The sequence below is a fragment of the Motacilla alba genome, chromosome 8 (assembly GCF_015832195.1).
Source record: "Motacilla alba alba isolate MOTALB_02 chromosome 8, Motacilla_alba_V1.0_pri, whole genome shotgun sequence".
In the NCBI taxonomy this organism is placed as follows: Eukaryota; Metazoa; Chordata; class Aves; order Passeriformes; family Motacillidae; genus Motacilla; species Motacilla alba.
In genome coordinates, this window is record NC_052023.1 from 22,454,424 (window position 1) to 22,478,608 (window position 24,185).

At 35.6% G+C, this 24,185-nt stretch overlaps 1 protein-coding gene and 1 long non-coding RNA gene across 8 annotated transcripts in view; one reads left to right on the forward strand and one right to left on the reverse strand.

Moving 5' to 3' along the window:
• The window catches only part of KCNT2 (potassium sodium-activated channel subfamily T member 2), a 114,452-nt gene that overhangs the window by 71,983 nt on the left and 18,284 nt on the right, over positions 1-24,185 (forward strand). For 3 of the 7 annotated variants that reach the window (XM_038143772.1, XM_038143767.1, XM_038143768.1), the window contains 11 exons: positions 1,903-2,011; positions 7,211-7,319; positions 9,532-9,588; positions 10,669-10,818; positions 11,944-12,173; positions 12,885-13,101; positions 14,359-14,464; positions 14,695-14,867; positions 16,509-16,580; positions 19,291-19,425; positions 23,577-23,688. In XM_038143772.1, coding sequence (XP_037999700.1) covers positions 1,903-2,011; positions 7,211-7,319; positions 9,532-9,588; positions 10,669-10,818; positions 11,944-12,173; positions 12,885-13,101; positions 14,359-14,464; positions 14,695-14,867; positions 16,509-16,580; positions 19,291-19,425; positions 23,577-23,688 — 1,470 coding nt within the window. The remainder of the gene's footprint in view (positions 1-1,902; positions 2,012-7,210; positions 7,320-9,531; positions 9,589-10,668; positions 10,819-11,943; positions 12,174-12,884; positions 13,102-14,358; positions 14,465-14,694; positions 14,868-16,508; positions 16,581-19,290; positions 19,426-23,576; positions 23,689-24,185) is intronic. The other 4 variants (XM_038143769.1, XM_038143773.1, XM_038143771.1 and 1 more) reach the window with 3 other exon arrangements.
• LOC119703672 lies at positions 233-16,496 on the reverse strand. The gene is made up of 4 exons (XR_005257685.1): positions 15,590-16,496; positions 11,315-11,357; positions 5,405-5,979; positions 233-373 (listed from the first exon to the last, which is right to left on the reverse strand). It is a non-coding gene; the product is annotated as an uncharacterized LOC119703672 (long non-coding RNA).

The following is a 24,185-nucleotide window of genomic DNA, read 5'->3' on the forward strand; positions in this document are numbered from 1 at the left end:
TGTTCATTGTGTGGAGAACACATAGAAAAGATTTTTTCACTCACCTTCCAAAGAAACAAATATTTAATAATGGGAACAGAAGCATAATTTTGTTTCAGTTACCTCTGTTTGTTGTATGTACATATATACTATATATTAGGAGAAAGGTGAACATTTTTTAAAGTGAATGCAATACAGCACAGAAATTGCTACATTTTAAAACAGATAGACACAATACTGTATGAAGATACTGAATGTAAGAAATCGCTTAAGGTGCCTACCTGTATTTTTCTTCCTCTCCCCTGGAGTGCTTCTTCAGAGTGGAATTTGGGATAATAAGTGAGCAAAAAACTTGGGAACCAAATAAGCAGCTTTTGTACACAAACACATGGATCTACCAAGTGGAAAGAGAAAAAAAGAAACAATAATGCAAGGTTATTAGATTAACAGTGTATACCCACTGAGTTGATCTATGGTCTAAGTTTGTTTGAGTTTTTAATAAAATAGTGTAATTTGAATAATTTTATAATTAAATCTTCATTCTTATATTTAACAATCATTGCACATTCTGATAAAACCAGGCTTAAAAATTTATAATTAAAAAAATCCAAGAAATTATCTAACATAGAGATAACTATATTTCTAGGCATATAGCATATCTGTGTGACAGCCATCTAGCACATTACTCAGTCATTTGCTCCTTCTAAGCTGTGTTGGTGTGTCATTACCTTAAGAAAAACAGAAAAAGCCCAACAGCACACACAAACACAAAATCCTGAGGAGGGTAATTTACCATATGTTATAGAAAAGTAAAAAAAAAAAAGTGGCTGCATACAAGGAAAACCTACAGCAGGTTACACCCATGCTCTTAAATCTCCTGACTGGCAGAGCAATCCTACATCTATAAAACTACTAAAAAAAAAAAGTGAAATAAGATATTTTGCCATCCTGTTATGACTCCATTTTAGTTTTTCTAGTAGAAAAACTTGCTAACATCTCAATTGATAATAAAATATTATGGTTTGAAAATGTCAATTACACTCTGTTCCAGGCAGAGATTTTCCCTTGTGTTCACAAGTCTGAAACCTTCTCTTACTGCTGATGCTGCAAACATAATGAATCATTCTTTATATTTTATCTTTAAATACCACCAATTGCATGACTAGGTAAGGCATTTCAATCCAGGAATGGCTTCCTAGATACTGCTCTAAAATGCTTCTTTTTGTTTTGAGATAAATAAAAACCGATGGATGATACACTGGAATTAGTCTTATGTCACGAAATTCAAAATATGAATGCACATAGATGACTTTTATGGATAGCAGTATTCACCCTGCAGTTAACTCATTCTTGCCATGTGGTAACAAGATCAAAAACTAACAGTCTGAAAAATCTCTTGGAATCTTTGGTTAATAGCTGGCTAAATCCTGACATCAGTTGTGCAAATGCTGTAGTTCCACAAGAATTCAGATCTGCTTTTAATTAAATTGATATTTTTAGAATTACCCACAAATTTAAACTCTCAGTTCCTGATGTCATCGTTTAATGCTATTTTAATTATGAGTCTCTTTGGAAGGACATTTATGCTAGATAATTCTTGATTAATTAGACATGACTAATCACTGCCATCTTAAGTTTTCACGCAATCATTCCATATCTAAATGCTACCCCTTTCCAAATAACACAATCATTAGCATTTGCAGAAAGACAGGAGAAGTTCAAAATACCTTATTAATGGAAGATTGCTGGAAATTAATAAGTAATAGTAATTATGTAACTTGCACATAAACATCCATACCAGCTGGTGACACATGGTCTTAAAATGAGTTTTCTTCAATGGAGCAAGTCTGATAATAGATTCCTTTTCTAAGCTGACATGGTTATTTTTATTTCATTGGCACCTCCTCGTACTCTTTCTTCTAGGATCACCAAACTATTTTAAGAGCATGGGCAGTTAAAGACTTTGCTCCAAATTGTCCTTTGTATGTTCAGATACTGAAACCTGAGAATAAATTCCACATCAAGTTTGCAGGTAAGTGGAAGACTGCTGTCATTTGAAGCACTTGTTAGTGTTTGACAGTTTGTTTCATGACCACAAGCAAAGGGAGAATCCCTGGGCATATTTACTGTTTAGAAACTGATTAAATGTGCAGTTTTGTAAAATAATACACATCCTGGCAATGGTAAAGATTTACTTACAAGCACTTTTAAGAATTAATAGTCTTATGCTACATAATATAGAGAGAATGATTATTTGATGTATAACTTACTCCTTTATTCCAGATTCAAGTAAGTCTCCAGCTTACTGTACCCATGGCTGTAATTCATTTCTGTCTAGTAAAACATAGTTACTAAGGGGTGTATAAGAAGATCTATTCAGATTTAGTCCAAGAAATGACTGAGGGAAAAATCTAGGGAAAACATGATTTTAATTACTTGCAAATATTTTGGAAAGAGACATATAATTTAATTCTATATCTAGTAAAATGCATGCCTTATAAATGCCTTTTATACATGGCAAAAAATGCAAAATGATGTTAAGAAATCTGAGAAAATCCACTCTTGTAAGAAGAGATTACCAGCTTTTACTTGACAAACTATTTCTCTGCATTACATGTTTCTCTTTCTTTCTGTCTATATCCAAACAGTCACATATATAAGTACATAGATGTACAAATGCTCCTGTGTAAAAACACACAAATACTTTTGGAGAAATAGCTCTGAAGTAGAAGAGGAGCTTTCCTTTTCAGCAGCAATTTTGAAAATTCAATTTTCTTGAATGATGTTCCAAGAAAGAAAAGATTGCTGATTCATGCAAAAATAAAAACAACTCTATGGAAAAATATTAGTTTCCTCCATCATCCCAGAATATGATGAAAAAGTAAATTCCAGCAGAACTGCTCCAGAGCAACAGTTAAAGCTGTAATTTTAAAAGCTATGGAATTTACCACTGGGTTAGAAAGAAGAAAAAACCCCATCAGTAGCAGTTCTGAAGTTATAAAAGTGTAATCTCAAGCTATGAAATGGCACAGAGGGGAATAAGGCTCATGCTGTGATGAGAATGATGGTACTTTTTCATCTCCCCCTTTAAACCAGCCAGCACAAACATAATCCCTGCTCCCTTAGCCATGGCCTCTTTTCTTTATCAGTAACTGTGTTAATTTGTTGTTCCAAATTGTGCTTTTAAGAGAGTTTCATTATTCCTAATGGCTTGTCTCAGTAGGAGCTTATATACAACTAGACTTTTAAAACAGAGGCAATTTTTCATGTCTGTTTGAAGTGTTACAGAATTTGGACCATATTAAAAAAAACCAAAAAACAAACAACAACAACAATAAAAAACCCCACACCAAACCAGAAAACAACAACCAAAAAAAAAACCCCAGAAAACCTCTTTTGAATAAAATTTCCTTCAACTGAACTTCAGCATCACCACTGGATGCTCACCTACTGCAAATGGTTAGGCCCTGCTGGAGCCATGAGAACAATATTTGTTGGCTTACATTTTCCTGAGAGCATCTCCCTTTGGTATTAATGTCACCCAACACTTCATCATCCTGAAACATGTTCCTAGTGGGGGCTGCAGAATACAGACCTGTCCAGAGTGTTTACAAGTGAAATTTGTCAAAACCATCTGGAACATTTTTCTAAATGCTTTTCCTATTATGATTCAGGGCTGCTTTATTACTGCCTTAATGTAAAAGCTTCTTTTAAATCTGATATTCCTTGAAAAAATGACTATTTTCTTCCAGAGGTTTCCCAAAACAATACTGGGCATTTTTATAAACCTGAAATACTCAGTAATAGGATTTCTTCTTCTTTTTTTTTTTTTTCCCTTTACACACAGGTTTAGACACTACAGCTGCCAAAAAATGAAGTTTTTGAATTTAGAAGAAATACAACCAAATAGTCCTCCTAACTAAAGTTTAACTTTTAACTACATTAAAAATGTATAAAGCCCATTTTCTCAGCAGCTTATATTAGATTGACCAGTCCTCCTAGATGGCATGAGGCATTCCTGAAATTCAGACACTGACTGCATGTTCCTATAGGAGTAGGGAACAGTATATGGGAAAAGTAATTGTTATAATGTACTCCCATCCTGTAAAAAAGACTTATATATCCTTCTTGTCTTTAATGAGAGAATGAGAACTTATTTTTGTCCTCAAAGCAAGAGAATGGAGGCACCTTGGCCAGGCTCATATAACCTATCAGAAAGTCAGGTGCCAAACACACCTCCTTGCATTCTATGCCTTCTGATACTTTTTACAGTGGATTTTAACTACTTGGTTTAAAATATTAACCTAATTACATTGCTACAGTGGCATAAATGTTTGTTCCAGCAAAGCCCTTCGCAAGTTTAATGTGTGAACACTTGAAATACACAGCCACTGTTAACATGACAGTGATCAGATGGGCAACTGTCTTATCTCTTAAGCTGAAACACTTTGATTTCTCCCCAGTAATTTCCAATATAAAAATGCCTTGACGTGCCCAGTTTTTCTTTCAATAATGCTGGCAGCTACATTCTTAATCTTCCCACTTTTCTTTCAAATATACAAGGCTACAAAAGGCCATGCACCCTTGGTGCAAGCTCATGGCCTTGCATCTCAGCACAAATGGGAAATAAAGTGAAGATTTTCCACAGCAGAGCAATATATTGATGCAATTCAGGGACTATTAAATTCAATATTTTCTGAGCTCAACTTAAAACTTTTATAATTTGTGTGTGTGTATGTGTATGTATATATATATCCTTTACTTTGAATATTTGAAAATTATATATAATTACAATTCCAGGAAATGGGGATACATTTTGACATTCTCTATTTATTCAAAATGCACCCATGAATTAGCACAGATTGCTGAAGTCTGACATCAAAGCTTCAATAGTTTATTTCAAAGAAACATAGTCCAGATTCACCTAAATGGATATTGAATGCAGCAGATGATTAATCTGTCCAATTACAGATAAAAATAGTCTAGAGGTAATGGATGGGTGGGCATCTTTCTCTATCATATCTGGTAGTGGTCATGTTAACTTATCAAATTGACAAAAGTAAGGTTTCTCAGAATAATTGTGCTAGGTTTAGGTCATTCTTACCACATGGCTGCTGCTGCAGGCATAAATCAGTATTTTGAGTCTGTTTGATCCTCAGTAACATCACAGAAACCATAACTCACCCCACTGCATTACTACATCCATTTGAGACAGACCTAGCAACAAAACTGCTGTCAAAATATATTTTCAACAGAAACAGCAACTTAGCAAATTCTACACGTAATATTTCTTTAGTATAAACTCAATCAAAATACTTTTTCTGGCAAGCTGATTTGACATATTTAATATTCACTTCAAGACAAACTGCAATTTCCTGGGCTGCCTCACTGTCACACTGCATGAGTAATTTTCTGATTCTGGTACCTGCTGTCAGGGGCCACGACTGATGTCCCAGACCTGAGGAGGGGGAGAGCTGTCATCCAGCTTCCTCCCTGCTCACTTCTGAAAGATGCAGTAGACCAAGTTCTGTGTAATCCTCCACAGTTCAAGTCCTGAGCATTCACAGAAAACACAGGAATGTTATAGGAAAGCTATAAACTGTCAAATAATTGGAGAAATGAGCAAGGCATTTTTGACCTGGTCTGTGTCTACAAGAACTTACCTGCAGAAGGTCAAAGTCTCCAACAGGTTCAGAAATAGTCCACAAGTCCAGCTCCAAGGCTCCTGATGTAAAATCTCTTGACACCACCATGTGAATCTCTTACAGACATGATTAAGAGGCTGTTGGAGGACAGCAATCTCTGTTCACTGTGTGTTGTATTCTTTGGTAACATAACATTTTACATAAACATCTGCCAAGAAAGTTCACCATAGATGTTAGAGAGTGCATCTGGAAGATTGAAGTCACAGTTTTCATCTTCATTGTGCCATCTGTGATTTATTAACTTCCATTTGTATATATTTAGGCCAGCATGTACAGTTGGGTTCAAATACAAGATCTGAAATAACAGAGGATGAAATAATTACCCTGTGTATTTTTTATTTCTTGTATTTTCAAAATGTTTAGCTATAATATGACAACATTCTAAACAAAAAATAAGGTGAGGTTATTTGGCAAAATCTTATACAAATTAAAAAATAGCGAGAATTGTTTCTTTCAGTGTCAGGAAGTTGGTATTCATGTCCATAAATCTTTGTCATCTCACTAATGGTAATGGACTGCAGATATTCCATTCAAGCCACAGACTATGCCTTACCCTCTCTAGTTTGAAATTCAAGTAGGTTTATTAATGGCATATGGTCAACTAAAAGAACATATTGAACATATTTCTATCTGAAGCATTTTCTGCAGAAGATATTTAATTGCTACAGCTGAAATATATTTACAGGAAGAAAAATCTCATTTTGTCCTGCATTTGACAGTGTCTTTATATAACTAAATTCATGCCTTCCCTATGACATTTAAATAGGCCCTGATCTTCAGAAAATAGGAGAATTAATTACTCAATTCACTAGTAAATGATTCTGTTACTGAAAAGCCTCTAGATATTTCAAAATAAAAGGAACAGAGAAGGCACAATATTCCTTCACTTTTATTTTCAGGAAGTCTCATGCTTATAGCTATACAATAAATTCTGTCAGAGAAGCAGCTTAGAGAGGCAAGGTGGTTCTAAGGATTTGCCTGCCTTTACTCAGCAATTTTCCTGTGCCTATGTTTTGATCACCAGCTGCACTACTTGTAATATTCTTTCTGATTAGGAGGAAATTCTGATCCCATTGAAAGAACCAAAGACCAAATTCAGAGGGGAAAAACCTGACTTAGTATTAAATGTCTTCATGGTTTTACAAAACCTCTCTGATTTTATGTTTCTACACTGACAAGCAGTTACAAGTTTTGTGCTGGTCCCTTTTTATAGCCATCCCAATAGTGTCACAGCTGTATGGGAATTACATTAAAGAATAATTTCTATTTCCTTTCCATGCCATCAGCAAGCACTGGAGAGAATTTATTTGTGATCTAGCTTTAAAACAGTAGCCATCCATGTTAGATAGCACAGACAGGGAAAATCATACACAGGTGATTTCCAAGGTTCAAGCAGAAAATGAACATCTTGGGCCAATTTTTGATTGATCCATCTTCACCATTTTCCTAGACATGGAAGTGATAATTCTGTTTAGTTGAAAGTAACTTTGTAAAATAATTTGTATCCTTCTTTTTTTCCCCTACAGATCATGTTGTATGTGAAGAGGAATTCAAATATGCTATGCTAGCTCTAAATTGTATATGTCCAGCTACTTCTACATTAATCACTCTGCTGGTTCATACATCTAGGGGACAGTAAGTATACACTACCATAAAAAACCACCAAACAACTTGGAAAAGTCATAGCTGATGTTTGGAAAACAGTTTACCCTGAATTCCCACACAACTACAGTTTTAAAAAAGAAAATGGAACTTTCTGCACAATAGAAGCATCAAAATGCCTTACTCAAGGCAGTATAGTTTTGAAGAGAACACCCCCTCCTGCCAGTATTTAGGAGTTTGTTGCATGCTGTTGTGCCACTTCCATAATATAAAATGTGAAAAAAAAAAAGTATTTCTAGTTTAGTAGATTGAAGTGTCTCTATCACAAGGTTTTACTTACGAGCACTAACAAGTCCTTAGAAAACCTATTCTAATAGGTTAATTTCAAGGTCTGTTTCAATGAACTTAAAAAAAAAATGTTTTTTTGATGACATCTGGTATTTGCTTTTTTGTGCCTGTATGTTAAGAGGCAAACAAACATAAATGATTTTTATTTTTAACATGACCACACTGCTGGAAGGGGTGCAGAATTATGGTGTCTCTGCAGACTGCATATTCAAAGTAGACCTTCTCTGAAGTCACTAAAATAATTTTACCATATCTGGTGTATTTCTTTTATGCTGTATTATTGGAATAATAAGGTAATCTTGATTGAAATGTCCTAGGCACACAGATGCAATAAAGAGTGAATCTCTAAATATATTTGTAGAAATGGAATAGCTGCATATACAATACATTAGTCTTGTAACTTCTTTTTCAAGTAATCATGAACCCAGTATATATATATATTTATAAGCAGACTTATTAACCTTCTGTATGACATTTCTAGTATTCCCCTTTGCCCAGAATGGGGAAAACAACAAATGTCAAGATTTTAGTGGTACTGTGCACTAGAATCTCCTAGAAGGAAGACAACAAAACATTGTTTGGATACCTGCTGAGCGCCGTGCTGAAATACATTCTTTATGCATTTTTTTATCTGCCTACCTTTTAATTCTGTGGCATGCACAGAATCCAGAGCCTGTTCCAGTTATTTCATACTACATGCATGTAAAAGAAGAGCAGTGTTCCTAACAGCTGTCAGGGAATTTTCCTTCAGCACAAAACCAATCACAGAAGAGGGAAATGTTTTCTGCTGTACTTAGGAACTTCAGCATTTCATTGTTTAACACAGTCACATTGATCATTTATGGATTCCCAACTGTGATGCAAAGTAACTGTCACAAAATTCAGAAGTGCTTAAGATTTCCTTTGCAATCAGAATTAATAGATGTAACCAGCATAATAAAAGTAACTGTTTTCTAGTCTGGTCATTGTATACTAGGAGCAAAAAGAAAAAAGTTTTTGCACAAGTAGTTGTAGCATTACTTAGAATCCAGAAGGATTAAAATAATGTGTGTTTTAATAAGAATGTACAATGTATGTTACTGTAAGAATACTCTTCTGTATTTATACAGAAAGACTGAAAAAGTGAAAATGTCTAGTTATTATTTATCTACTGTAGTCAGCACTCTTCAGAGCATTTATTCTCAGACAGACTCCAAAATAAGGGCATTTGTCATTGTACTGCAGACATAAAGCTCCTTTGGATTTGACCAATTTATAGTACAGAGAGGGTTGTTTTTTTCCTCTTCCAGATATATTCTGTTGTTGAACAACAGGTAAATTAACTGCTAGTTGTTGAAGTAGGTGAAATTACCATTATTTTTATGCATATGAAAGATAAAGCCAGATAAGCTGTTGAGTTTGGCTAAGTAAAAAGATCAGGTGAAAGCAGATTATTTAAAAAACAAATAAAAATACATGTATTTATAAATCAAATACTAAATTAGATCTACTTAATGAAAATAATTTGTTAAATAGACTTCCAATGTTAATAGTGAACTGCTTTCCTTTACATTAGTTCCTGTTTAATTATCCTTTTATTATCATGGTTGCTATTAACACCTGCATTAAACCTTATGTAGGACTCAAATTTTAAATACCTGTTAAGGAGGTGCAAATAATCCTGTTGTCTTCTCAGCTGTTTGTGGAATTCAAAACTTTAGTCTGTGAGACACCAAAATTCTACTTTGAATCTTATTTATCATCTCATTATCAATCTTAATTAATAATCTTAACATTTATCTTTAACTGTTACCTGGTTATCTAAACTAGTAATACAACCCTATTAGGGTTTGTTTGATGACACAAAACACTGGAAGAAAATAACCTTTCTGACTTGAAGTTAATGTGATCTTTACAGTACAGCTCCATGGGAAGCTTTCAGACAACTCACTGGAACCAAGCAGACATTAAACAGGTGACCATTTTATTTTAGGGGGAAAAGTGATATAAGGGAAAATCTTCTGAAATTACATGGCTAGTTCTGCTGTTTTACACCTAGGACGCTATTTATAGTGTTGCAGCAAAAATACTTTACTTATTTTCATCTTGAAACAAAATCTTTTCATGATGAGAGTGAAGAAACACAGTAAATGGAAGAAAAATAAAAATCGTGTTAAGGTATTGAGAATGTATAAATGAGCATTGAAGGAGCATGTCCAGGGATCTTGAGATCTTCACTCCAAGTGGCAAAACACAGGACACACTTGTCAGATTCATGACCTATCAGCACATATTTGTGTATATATGCATCAGTTGCCTCCAGTGAAAATCATGCAGGCAGAACCTTGTTTCCATGTGAAACTTAATCAAGAAGGTCCCAGGAGCTCCAGGGCTACAAGTGTTGGGGTTGCTGAGGTTTGGAAATTTCCACTGAACTGTCTGCATTGAGGGCAGCAGCTGCATAGAGTAAAGGGTGATCTGCTTTGTAATTTATTTTCTTGCACTGGAGAAAAGAAGCTATGTACTTGTAATAGTCTACAAGACACAGGAACCAAAAATACCTAGAGAGTATAAAGATCACTGATAAGCAAATGCAGAAAAATCTCTCTTACAGATCAAATGACCAAAGACAAATGACTCTTTCCTACATAAGTTGGTATTAATGATACTCAGACAGGAACCAAAGAGTCTGCCCCAAAGCATGTGAAGAAACTGTCTTTACGAATGTAATGAGAATGCTTGCTGGTTTTACCTGTCATCTTCAAGCTGCCATGGATCTACTTATTATGGTGTGATTTTAAAGTAATTGAGCCACCTCTCTCCTGATATTAAAGTACATACTCTCATATGTCTATTACTTAGCAGAAAATGCTCTTTAATGCATTAAAATAATCTCTGTACTTATAATATTACCAAGATTTGAGCTCAAATACTTCTTTCAGATTAGCCTATGGAACCTTTTCAGTAGACATTTGTAGTTTCTATTGACATGAAATACCATTCTGATTATTAAGAATTTTGCATTAAGTGTTAAATGATTCTCTTTATGTTTCAGGGAGAGTCAGCAATCACCAGAACAATGGCAGAAAATGTATGGCAGATGCTCTGGTAATGAAGTCTATCACATTAAACTGGAAGAAAGTACATTTTTTGCAGAGTATGAGGGGAAGAGCTTCACATATGCTTCTTTCCATGCACATAAAAAGTATGTTTATTTTTCTTATCAACCATCAAAAGTTCAAAGAAATAATTATTTGTTTTGCCTGCAACATAGCCCTGCACTAAAGTCACAGTACTGCACATTGATCTGTTCCTGGGTTTAAGTATCTGACCACTTATATGGATATATTTCTGTGAGTTTGGGCTGGTCAGGTAAAAGCCTATGTTCATTCTGTACAGCCCATCTCAGTCTAAGAAAATGGTGTTCTATAGGTATAAAGGATAAGCTGGACAGCCAGAAAAAAATAGGCACTTTTCAGAGGTTTTTCAAGAACACCAATCCTTTTCCAAGTCCAAAACAATCTTGAAATGAATGGGTGGGAGGGTGTGGGTTTTTTTTTTTATTTAGGACTCAACTGGAAATCTGGCTTCCTTTGTGGCTTGTTCATATTGTGGAAAATGTTCAATTTAAAGGTGTCACATGGTACATTCTGGTGATTGTTCAAACATAAAACTCCTTTTTCTGTTAGATGATAACATACCTACTTTACGGTCCAGATGATGCATCACTTTTCCAGTGCTGCTCTGTGAGATGAACATGTAAAATAAACACAAATCATGTATCTTTGTATATATTTGATAAAATAAGCATTTATCGAACCCTAAATGCTGGGTTTATTCTCATACTTAATCAAGGAGAGAAAGAGGTTTTTTTGCTGTAATTCCTTCTTTTCTATCACTAATTAAATACATTTTTAAGAGTGAATTGCAAAAATGAATTATGAAAATGGTTTCCATTACTTATAAATAATGGAACAATTTAACATAATTAATAATTTTTCATATTGTGTATCCATTTTTCTACCAATATTTTCCCAAAAAGGACTATTCATCTGACAGAAAAAATCAACTGGAACAACATTAGGAGAATATTATGGGCATTACGACAAACACTCAACTGCTAGGAATTCATGAGCTCATAAAATCTGCTTGATTTGATGTGGCCTATTTAGCAGAACACATTTTTCAAACATCCTTGTCATCCAGAAAGCTGCAAATGTTCATAATGTACAAAGAATAAAAATATACCTGAGGTTCATTTTTGACAATGGAAATTCTGGTGTTTGCAGGACTATGCAAAATGAACCATGCCTTTCCTTTTCTAATTAAGGTTTGGAGTCTGTCTGATTGGTGTTAGAAAGGAAGATAACAAAAACATTTTGCTGAATCCAGGTCCTCGATATATCATGAGTTCTACTGATATATGCTTTTATATAAATATCACCAAAGAAGAGAATTCTGCTTTTAAGAAGCAAGAAAAACACAGAAAAAACCATGAATCAAAATTATCTTATCATGGAGCTTCTAGGTTACCAGTACACAGTATAATAGCCAGCATGGGTAAGTAAAAAAAAAAAAAAAAATTATATCACAACATATTCTTATTTAATGGGTAGTACATTTTAAAGCATCTTCCTAAACTTTTAAGAAACTATAATTATGAATAGAAAGAAAGAATATAAAAACATTTGCCTTCATATTAAAAAAAAAACCACAGCAAAACAAACAACAAAACCCAAACCTAACAAAAGAAAAACCCAGACAAAAACAAACAAGCAGATAAACCAAAACCCCCAAACAAACAAATGGAATTTGACTATCTTTTACTTGACAAGGCGGACTTAAACTACTTAAGACCGTGGTGTAAAAAAGTAATAATGAAGTGCCTGCAAAGCAAATCCAGTGTGTAAATCATATGAGTATTTTTTGTCATTCATACCTGCTTGTTTGTAAGAAGTTTCCATGAGTTTCTTTAATTTAAAAAACACTGTAAGTAAAATCTGCAGGTTGTTGATGCATGTTAATGTGGACTGATTATATAAGGTATGATTTAAAAGAGGCAGTTAACAAGAAGACACGGACTAATTGTCAGGAAAAGTGTTGCTTTCCTTGAGTACAGTTGAAATATTAGTTTTATTTTAATGGAATTAACACAACCAGCACAGTGTTGCCGTCAGTCCTTTGCCATGCAGCCAGGCAATCCCCAGTAAATCTGGGAATGTCGTTCAAACGTTCTGAGCAGCACTGAGGAGATGTTTTCCCTGCTCCTAGGGACCGTGGCCATCGATTTACAGGACACCGGGTGCCGCGGGGCCAGCGGCGCCACCCTGGCCCTGCCTGCCGAGGGGAGCAGGGAGGGCAGGAGGCCCAGCATCGCCCCGGTGCTGGAGGTGGCAGACTCCTCCTCGCTGCCCGCCTGCGACCTGCTCAGCGACCAGTCAGAGGATGAAACCACCCCGTCCGACGATGAAGTCTCTGCAGCCTTTGAGTACGTGTATTAAATGTAAAATAAAGTGAAAGGTTAATACTGTATATATAAAAAGCATTGATAATCTTTTTTGAAATGCAGAGCAATCTGAGCACTTCTAGGAAAGAAGTCCCACGAAGTCCAATTATGGAATTACTCCCATCGAGGAAATGCTAGCAGAATGCCATAAGCCTACTTTGAAGTACAAAAACACCCAACAGATAAACTCTTCTGTTTGCTGGAGATTTTCTCTTTGCAGTTCTAAAAGCTGTAGTGATGTATTGCAATGCATTCATAGCATATTCTAGGGCCTTTTTTTTTCTGTAATTATTAAGTGAGCACTCAACAAATTTGTAAACAGATAAGTATTCCTGTCATGAGAATGCAGTGATAATCAGATCGTCCAACAGGCTTTTGAATGCTGGGGCTGGGTGTGTGGCTTCAAAATGCAAGGATGACAAAAAAGCAGTACGAGACAAAATTATCATGTCTAATTCAAAATGCTTGTTAGTGTGTTACTGAAAGTAACGATGCATTACTCAGATAAACCCAGAAGATTCAATCCTGCTGTGCAGATGAGCAATTATGTTTATGGGGATTGCTGACAGGGGTGTTAAAACTGAAATACACAATTAAGCCAGTGCCTCAACCAGCAGTTTCCCATCTCCACCAGTAGCAAGCGTGAGAAGCCCCAGGAAAGACTGTCAAGCTCCAGAGAAAAAAATAGTAGGACAAGTCATCTTGAATGTGCAGACTGAAACAGCAGGATTTAAAAGGTCTCCTGCAAAACAAACCACTAAGGCAAATTAGAAATTTCACCTCATCAGGAAGAGGGTTTGCCATTTAGAATTTATTTCAGCCATTTTGAAAGTACATTGTTAAAGCTAAAAGGTAATGACTTCACTCATTCTTGGTAAATGTTTGGAAAAAAAAAAAATTGGAGAAGGAAGAGCTGAAGTACAGTTATTTCTGTTTTCTTTCCTTCCTTTTTTAACTTAAAAGTTTCCAGTTGAGAACACTATGAGAGCACACTATGAAACAACAGACTATTTTCAAAAACTCAAGCAAAATTCCTTCAGTCCCCAAAAGCATGGCAGCTTTCACTAAGTTCTGTTGAACTGGCTGCAAAATGCATTCTTTTGACCTCTGTTAAACATAGTTCATTTTGTGTGCTTAATCTGAAACTTGGATGTATGTATAAATATCCCATAAAACACTTGTGTAGGCAGCTGTGTTTTGGTAATTTACTATACTGAAAAATGTTTTTTTCTGTTTTAGGTATGCCAAAGGCTATCCTCCTTACTCACCTTATATTGGAAGTTCACCCACCTTTTGTCATCTTCTGCATGAAAAAGTACCCTTCTGTTGTCTAAGATTAGATAAGGTAAAGGGGGCTTCTGCTACTGGATAATCCTGCATTCTCATTTGTGTCTTGCATCTGAGCAGAGCTAAATTCTGATTTCTCCCTAGAGATGAAGTTTGTGCAGTATTTTCTATAATACTATATTCTCTCCTCCTTTTCATCACCAAGTGTTTATGTCTAACCAGGTCTCTCTTGGGTCACCTGATACAATATTCACATCCACTGAACTTGTTTTCTTACTTTGATTTTAGGGATGCCAGCATAACTACTATGAAGATGCCAAAGCCTATGGATTCAAAAATAAATTGATTATAGTTGCAGCAGAAACTGCTGGAAATGGCTTATACAACTTCATTGTCCCACTCAGAGCTTATTACCGACCAAAGAAAGAACTAAACCCCATTGTGTTACTGCTGGATAACCCGTAAGGAAATTTTTTTTCCCCTTCTGATAAGTTTTAAACTCATTTTACCATTATTCAATAGATGACCCTTTTTCACATGGCCAGCTGAAAATCAAAAACATTATGGCACTCTTATCTTTGAGAGAAGTTAGTGACAAAAATCATACTGCATGTTCACTGTCATATACAAAATTGACCTTTTATTGACTGTTAATGGCCATAGTAAACTTAAATGTTCTTATTCTTCATGGCCAATGTTTCAGCTAAGTTTGTTTTTTTTTTAAATTACCCCCAAAAATGTGAATGTTACTGCTAAAATTAAATAGCTTAATAAACACTGTAAAAAGCAAGCTGTATAACAGTTTCACAGCTACATGACAGCACTAACCTACTTAACACAATGCACTTAGTGGCCTGGACCAGTTAGGTATATTTTTAATAACTCTGCACTCAAGCAGTTCTTTAAGCCAAAAGGACACCCACAGACACATTTTATCTGAAATTATTTAAAGCCATGGATGAAAATTTAAACCTGCAGTATTGTTGTTACTTTTATATCTGTTGGTAACTGCTGGAATTTTTTGCATTGCTTGATTTTAATATTTCAGATAAGTTTGCTTATGTCAAGACTGGTTCTTTTATAAACTGATAATAAATTAGCTTTTTGGGGGTTTTTTTGCAACACTTTGGTACAGCTCAGCTAGTTAAAATCACAGTTTGAAAGATACAGAAATGGAGGTTACCTGTACACAAAATAGTAGAACAAGCCAAGAAAGCAAAAATGTCTTGTAGGTTGTGATTCCAGGGCTGACACTTCCATTTGTGTAGATCTATTCAGTTTAAGTGATTTTTTCCTACAAAGGCCTGCTGTGAAGTGTCCCACTTTTCCTCAGGCAGCTCCTTAGTCACCTGTGTTGGCAAAACAGAAGGTTTTTATGTGGGTACTGTGGCATACAGTGAATTACACAAATTGAGAAGCCTAAATGAGGCTATATCACTTCCACTGACAGTGTGAGAGCAAAGCCATGGGCACAGGGAGCCCTCTAGTGCCAGCTCCTTTTGCCAGCAGAGTGCCCAACTTCACACACTTCAGTGCTGCTGTGACACTTTATAGTTGAAAACACTTTTGATTGATTAATGTGAAGTAAAAGCTCTGCTTGCTAATTAAACCAACACCCTTACTGTTGTCTCTCTCTATGCAGCATTTGCAGTGACTCCCCTGAAAGGGAGTAGGCTCGAAAGCAGTAGGTGTCACAAAACTCAAAGATGATTTAATTTTCACTTTACATTTTAATTAAGAATTGTTGATGCTTATTTTAAGTCCTCCTAAGACATCCATTGGAGTATAACTTGGTAGTGTGTCTTTGACGTTACTCATTTGTTCTTATATTTGGAATTGTCCTGTGCCATAACATTTCTGATTTTAGAGGTGCGTTTATTAATATAAGCATGTTAATTCTGATCATTCTTTATGATCACAGCAAACTGTTGATTCACAGCTTTCTGAAAACCTATTTCCTGCTTTAACTGACATCATAATGCCAAAGTTTAAGAAAGTTATTTTTAAAAAAAACCCTGAACTACCAGTTGATTAAAATATTTTCGAAGAGATGCTGCTGTTGTGATACTGTGTTTCATTTTGTAATTCCATCTGCTGCTTAGGCCAGATATGCATTTTCTGGATGCAATCTGTTGGTTTCCAATGGTTTACTACATGGTGGGCTCTATCGACAAGTAGGTGAAATAACTGTCAGCAAACTTACCTTTGTAGTCTCAGTGGTTTGGTGTGTCTCGTCATTGCATGTTCTGGTGTGTGTGTTGTAGTTGGAGATGGGCTTTCTGCATGCATAGTCTGTGTCTGTGTGCTGTACTTTGGGATTTCAAATTTCTGATTTATATAGGAGCTCATTAGGGAAAAGCATGGCAGGGAGCACAAGTTAATATGTTCAAAAACATAATATTAACACTTATTTAGGTGAGTTCATATGTTTCTACAAATGAACGGCCCTGATTCTAGTATCAGTCTATATTGAGTTAAAATTTGTTGGCATTCATTGACTCAGGTTTTGTAAAGATAGCTACAGAACGTAAACAGTCTTGAATGTGTCCAAAAGTCTTCATCTTCCACTACTTAAATTATCACTTACTCCTACATTTCTGTCTTCACCTCTGCTAATATGTTTATGGATATAGGTTTAGCAACAGAACTTTAATGTGAAAATTGGGCAGAAAAGAGAGAAGAGCAAGGACTCATGAATATTTTAGTAAACTCCTCAGTGTAGATTGTAAATTTGAATTGGGGCATACTGAATTGGGGCTACAAGCCCATAATATTAATTTCCCCCTGTAGAAATAAAAAAACTTATTTCCTGCTTACAATAGTGATACAGTTACAGATTTACCTTGGTGATACTGAGTTCTCGTGAGGGTCACAAAGAGCCCATAGAAATGTTGTTTACTTCACATTTCTTTCCTATAGAGCAAGAAAGTATCACAGGTTATTAATATCTACTACTTTCTTAACTCTTAGTTACAAAATAATTATAAAAAGAACTCATAATGGCAGAATAATTAAATTGTTGCCTTTTTCCCAATCTGGAAATGAAACGTGAGATAATTTTAGTAAGGAGGTAATATAAAAGGAAAAAGAAAAAAACCAACTGGCATCAAAATGTATACACAAGAAGGAGTACTCAAAGTATTCAAAGTAATTAATAACTCAGATGTTACCCTGTTTTACTAATGTAGAAAACTGGACTTTGTTTAAATTTACTGAGTTTATTTCAAAATGGAAATTGCCAAATCCCTCCCTAATGGTGTTTTTTGGTTCTTTCAGAATTAAATGCATTTTTTAAAAAAAATGAAGCATGTAGTCTTTGGAATAAGTGATTATTCAGAATTCAGAAGTTCACAGTAATACCAGCATGAACTTCTGCATTTTTTCTGATGCAAAAATCACTTTAATTCCTGGTGCAATAAGCAACTATAGTTTGTAGAGGGTTTTTTTGACATCTGTTATCATTAATAAGAGTACTTCTAAAAATATAGTTCCTACGTATTCCTTGTGTTTTCCTCACCATGTTTTTAAATCTCGTACAACTAATAGATCTGATCATCTATAGATAAGAAATACATTGTAAAATATGCACATTTTCCTTTCTTATTTAAGGAGTATAACATACATTCTCAAAGTGCCACCTACTATCTATAAGTATCTAAAATATTTATCATTTGTTCCTCAGCAATGAAGTATCATCATCTCAAAGAGAAAAAGGAATGACTTTCCTTTTCCATTCTTTTTTTGTTAGAAGTAGATGGCTCACAAAAAAAACCCAGATTTACCAAAATTCATAGCAGAGATACACTTTGTAAAAATATGTCAGGTAGTAGGTACCAGTCCCCCAGTCCTTGGGTAGGATTTGAGATCTGTAACTGAACGGATTTCACAATTGTGTAGAAATCTAGTCAGTCTTGAGAAAACTTTAGCTAGAGGTACCTGAGAACTAGAATTGTAATACTTCCACATTAGCATTTTTCAAATTCTCCACAAGCCAGCCACATGTAACTGCTAAAATAAGAATAGCTGTTGAGCTTATGAAACACTGAAATGCAGAAAATCTGGGTATTTCAGAATATGCTGCTATTTTCAGGGATCAACTGAAAGTCTGAAAAAGCAGAAATACAAATTACTCTGAAAAAAAGTTTGGACTTCTACTTATGCCCTGCAGTTGTTCATAGATTACATAAAATCAGTTTTTCTTTTGTTGTAGTCAACCATCAGTGATATCGCACAGTTTCAAAAATAATGGTATAAATTCTTCCAAAATAAATTGTTAAAAAAACCCACCACACTTGCCAAAAGGTGCTTAGGATCTGTGGAAAATGTTGTTAAAACAGCTGAAACATGCTTCATTTTGGAGACAAAGCTACAAGGCATGATGAGACCTGTAACTCAGCTGTCTGTGAGTGTTTTCTGTGGTTGGGCTTCACACAAATATTGTCCAGCTGTGCACAAAGTTCTGCTGCTCTGCAGCTGCTCCTAAAAGAGAACACTCCTAGAACACAGCTAATTTATTAACATTTTGAAACCAAAATAAAACTGTGGGAACAAGCAACCAGGAGCATTTATTTGGCTTTTTCTGTTGGCAGATATAACTGCAATGGAGCAAGTTGTTGCAGTGGATAAGGCCATAGTGTTCCCAAGTAACTGTTAAAGGCTTATTAAAAAAAAAAAAAAAAAAAAAATTATCATTAACAAAAGAGAGGGACTGTAACAACCTACTGAAATAGATTCTATATTCTTTTCTACCAGTTAATTGAGATGTTATCCTTGATTATATTAGAAGTTACGTAGTTGATCTGCAGATGCCAACCCATGGCTAATCTTCCAGGTGTGCCATATTTAAGTTGCTTGTTTCTTTCTCCCTCTTTCTCTTCACAAAAGCCTAGATGACTTATTGAGGTGTGGGGTCACCTTTGCAGCTAATATGGTGGTGGTGGACAAGGAAAGCACGATGAGTGCTGAGGAAGACTACATGGCAGATGCCAAGACTATTGTGAATGTTCAGACCCTCTTCAGGTAAAGCATTTTTGCAATCTATCTACACATCCTCATTAATTGTGAAATACTTGATGCCTCTTGTGCCAAGAGGCACAAGAACTTATTCTTATTTTATTATACTTAAGTTTTCCCTTGCATGAATTTGTGTTTTACATGGGAAACTTTTTTCCACCCTGCTTAGCAATTCACTTAGAATCCTGAGGTATTCTCCTGAAAGCTCAGATGAAATGCTTTGCATCCCAAAACCAGATAATAATTTTACAAGTTAGCTGTCAGGTTTACAGGAAGGAAAATAAAAGTTATTCTTGAAGGCTTAGGACGAAAGATAGTAGAGAAAAGAAAAATCACAATGATGCCAAAGCCCATATGAAAAGCAAATCCCTCCAATGCTGAAAGTTAAGCACTGTATCACTGTGAAGTTAGTAGTAAGTGTTCAGATTTTGAATATCTAGTTTTGCACAAAAGTTAGGTTTTTAGACACATATATACAACATTACATATGACACCGACATGGCAAGAGTCATGAGAGTGTAATATGAGAGTGTAAAGAGGCTGAGGAGGCTGTGATGAAAATGAGATTTGCTGTTCCTTGTGAGAACTCTCCTCATTAAAGCCTTTGTGTTCAATATCTTGGTTCAGTGAGTTTGAAGAAAACGTGTCACTTTGAGCTGTGAAAAATATTATTTTCTTAATAAAAACACCCAAAAAAATCTCACACAAAACAAAACACACTACACAGTCAGCTATGGAATGTCTCCCTCATTTGGGGCTTAAGCCTAGCACTTCCTGGTGTTCATTCTAATAAGACCTGGAAGGAAATTGAGTATGATTCAATGTTGCTTTTATTGCAATTACCTGTTTTCTGTGTCAAACCTTCCTCAAAAGACCAGAGAGAGATGCATAGTAAAAGTGGTTTGAATCCAGTAGTTTAGAAACCTGAGGTCATTAAACTACAATGGAGCTTTTTTTTGAAAATTTTTGTAAATGCAGCTCTGTGAGAATGCAGTTAAATGCTCTTTGCATTTCTGCGTGTGCTCAAAGGAAGCAAAAGCTGCATTGCACAAGAAACGTTAATTCTGTCTTTTTCTAACATTTCAGTTTCTGAATTGATACCTGATACTTGCACAGGTGTGTGATTCATACTCACACCTGTGAAATTTGGGTTGAAGCTATAATTGAACTTTATCTGTGCATCACTCAGATCTACTCCTAACCACAGTGCTAGGGCACTCGCTGAGGTTTTTCACATATATCAGTTTTTCAGAAATACAATTTACCTCCAGATGGAAAAAGGAGTTGTACCAAAAGTAAATTTATAAAATTGTTTTTCCCCTAGTTGTGTTCTACTTTGTAAAAGAGAAATTACATACAATTGGTATGCCATTAGATGTTACTGTACACTCCTTCAGTTGTCTTGCACATTGTTTGCAACTAGATGGCAGCTTTAACTCGTGTACAAACTCTATGTCTGGGTCAGTATTGTTTTAATACTGCATATTTACAATCAAAGTAAATTAAAATAAGTACTTTGGTTTAGGACTTAACAACACCTTTTCATAAAACTTTGTAAACTTTCACAAATAGTGTATTGTAGAAATTAGTTTTCTTTTTTTTTCCCTAGAACATAGATAATGATTTCACTGCATTTTTATATTATGTTAAAGTTGTAGAAATAAGTAAGCTTTGGGAGGAGGCATAAAGTAGTGGCATTCGCCTGTTCTACAGAGTAAACTACATTCATTGCACTAAATTAAGTAGTTTTCTAAAGGACCTTTAAAAACACATCAAAATCTTTTGTATTACTTATGGAAAACTAATAATATCAGAAAGTAATGAAGAAAAGACTGGACATGGTAGAGAGCAAGAGCACTTGACCCCATCCGTAGTGCTAAAGGGGGATTTTAAACCCCTGGATTTAATATGGTGTTTTCAATGATACCACAGCAGTGACAAAGGTTCCACTTTGGTCTCATCAGGTAAAAAACATTCCGAGGGTAGAGGCTGATCTAAACAGCTCTGGTGTGAGTTACTCAGGCCTGAAAAAGCCATGTCAGAGAGCTGCAGGAACCCAGGCTCTTCAGCCCGGGCTGGCAGTTCTCACACACCAGTTGTGTCGTTATTCCCGGATTTACATAAATTAGCAACCCTGCTTTGCCAGGAGAGTGTGCTCCCCACCCTGGAAGGCAGAGGCATTGTTTATAAGGACAGGGTTATTAGCACTTTTAGGGCTACAAGCTGTGCCATCCCAATTAAAACTGTGACACAGCACTGATTTGGAGTACAGACGTGTGACTCAAATGGGCAAACTTAACTTCACAGCTTAAAAATAAAAGGAAAAATTAATAGTCTTGGACTACACCTTAAGATGCTTTTCACTTTTTAAAATTAAACAGGAAGCCAGACACTGAATCCCTGTAGACAAATGCGAGCCCACCTCAGAAAAACAGCACATTTCCCCAGGCAGTAGGTTTGTACCAATATAAAGTTTTATTAGTTAACCTCTTCAAGGCTGTGTTTCAAATCCTCCAAGAAGCCTACTGCCAGCAGTACACATAACAGGTCAGTGTTTTGGCTGGTATCTAGCTGTCATCACCAATGCAGAGGTAAACCAGATGAGGTGCAATGATGGCATGGCATTATTTTCGGGGTTTGTCACTGGGGTTTGGGAAAGAACTACATGTCTCTCTTGCTTGTCTCATTTCCAAATACGAGTTCAACAGCAAGCCATGCCTCCCATCAGGCTGCTGGGAGCTTTCTCTTCCCCATCCAGTCCTTTCTTACTAGAATGGGGTAGAGGAGAGGGATCTTTGCCCAGAAGGAGCCTGTTCCAGTGCTAAAAGCTGGCAGGCAGTGTGCCTTACACCCAGGGCAAGATGCAATCTGTCCCTGACTTCCTGGAGAGCAATTTCCCCTAATTCAGCTAAAAGGCACTCTTAAGTAAAATATTTTACCAATACTAATTTTGAAACTGATTTCCTAATATAAATCGATTTTCATGTCTTGGTGATAAACTAAACCATCTTTAAGAGAAACATAGCATCCTGCATTTTTTCCCTCCTGTGTATATTTTATCATGAGATCAGCTTTTAATTTCCTGTTACTCCTAATTCTGAATTCTGTAGTGTTAGTTTTCAGATACAATGAGGGATTAACACATAGTGGCAGACAGTCTGGATTTACCTTCCCCACATTTAGGCTCTGCTTGAATTGCCATTTCAGTGATGTTTCTCCCTGCAAAAGTGAGGGAAAAGGACAAGACTTGCAAAAGGGTGCATTGAATTCCATTTGACACTAACTTACCAAATGCTGCTTCCATGGAAGGTGAGACAGAAACCACATCAATGATGTAATTAGCTGCCAAGTGTAGATAAGTAGCCCCAGGGTCAGCAAAAGAGGCTACAAATGTACATCTCATTTTCTGACACAATCTGTAGAGGAAAGGTTTAAATAATATGTCTTATATTCCAACTTGTTTTGTATTTAAATAGTGTAAACTATGATTTTCTTTCTGTTTCTTGGAGCCCTGAGTGCTGGGGAGGGGCTCTTGAGTCTGCTGCTTGAAAATCTGTGTAATTCAGCCAGTTCACAGTAGAGTTTTCTTCACTGCTTTTAGTAACTGGAAGCCTGAATTGGTGTTAAGTTATAAATATTTTGTATATGTAAATATTTCAAAGTGAGAACATAAGTATACATAAACATACATTTTCTCAGCAACTCCCACAAGTGTCACTTTTCATCTATATTGCTCAGACTGTAGTCACAGCATACAAACAGACCTCAAGAAAGAAAAACCAACTGGAAAGGGTACATAAATCAGTCATACTTTACATGCAACCAGGTACTAAGTACAAGCTTTAAACTTCTGCATTTTTTGTTGTTTCCTACAGATTTTTGATATTATACCAATCATTAAAGAAATCCTCAAGTTGTTTTTTCTAGCATTTAAGTATTTTGTGAGCTCAGTATGTGCTTCTTGGTGAATTCTACAGAGAATGTGTTGTAGTTTCTTCTGCTGTTGGACCAGCATTTCACTGGGCCCAGACCCACCACAGGTTCAGGGACTTCATTTAAAACACAGACATGAGCACAAGCTGCAGCTTTGTGTAGAGCCTTACATTTGTGAACTGTTATAAATAGAAGTATAACCATGACCTTCTTTTAAAATGCAGGTTGTTCTCCAGCCTGAGCATTATCACAGAGCTAACTCATCCAGCCAACATGAGATTCATGCAGTTCAGAGCCAAAGACTGCTATTCTCTTGCTCTGTCCAAATTGGAAAAGGTAAGGAGATTTGCCTCCCCCCACTCTCAGTTTAAATGTTATATTTTTATTACTTTTTCTGATTTTATAACAAAGATTTCAAAACAAGTGGAAACAGTGAAATGACTTATGGTTGTAGAGCTACCATAAAAGACAATGTTTTTTTCAAAAATCTGCCCTCATTTAAGAATAAAGTTTGTTTTGATTTAATCATCTTACAATATAATAATAATCAAGTGACTCTCTGGTGGAATTTGCTCAAGGAAAATGAAATATTTTTGGATAATTAAATATTTAGAGCTAATGTAGTTGTCCAAGAGGCTGACATGGACAATTAACATGGAACATCTTTTAACTGACTAAATGCTTAAAACATACAGCTTTTATTATGATGTATTTTTTAATTCCTCTTCATTTTAAAGGTGCTATAATTGTGTCTTCTATACACATTTCTGTGTATCTGTGGGAGATATTGGCATTAATGGGACAGTTTGAGAACAGTATTTGTTCTCTGTCAG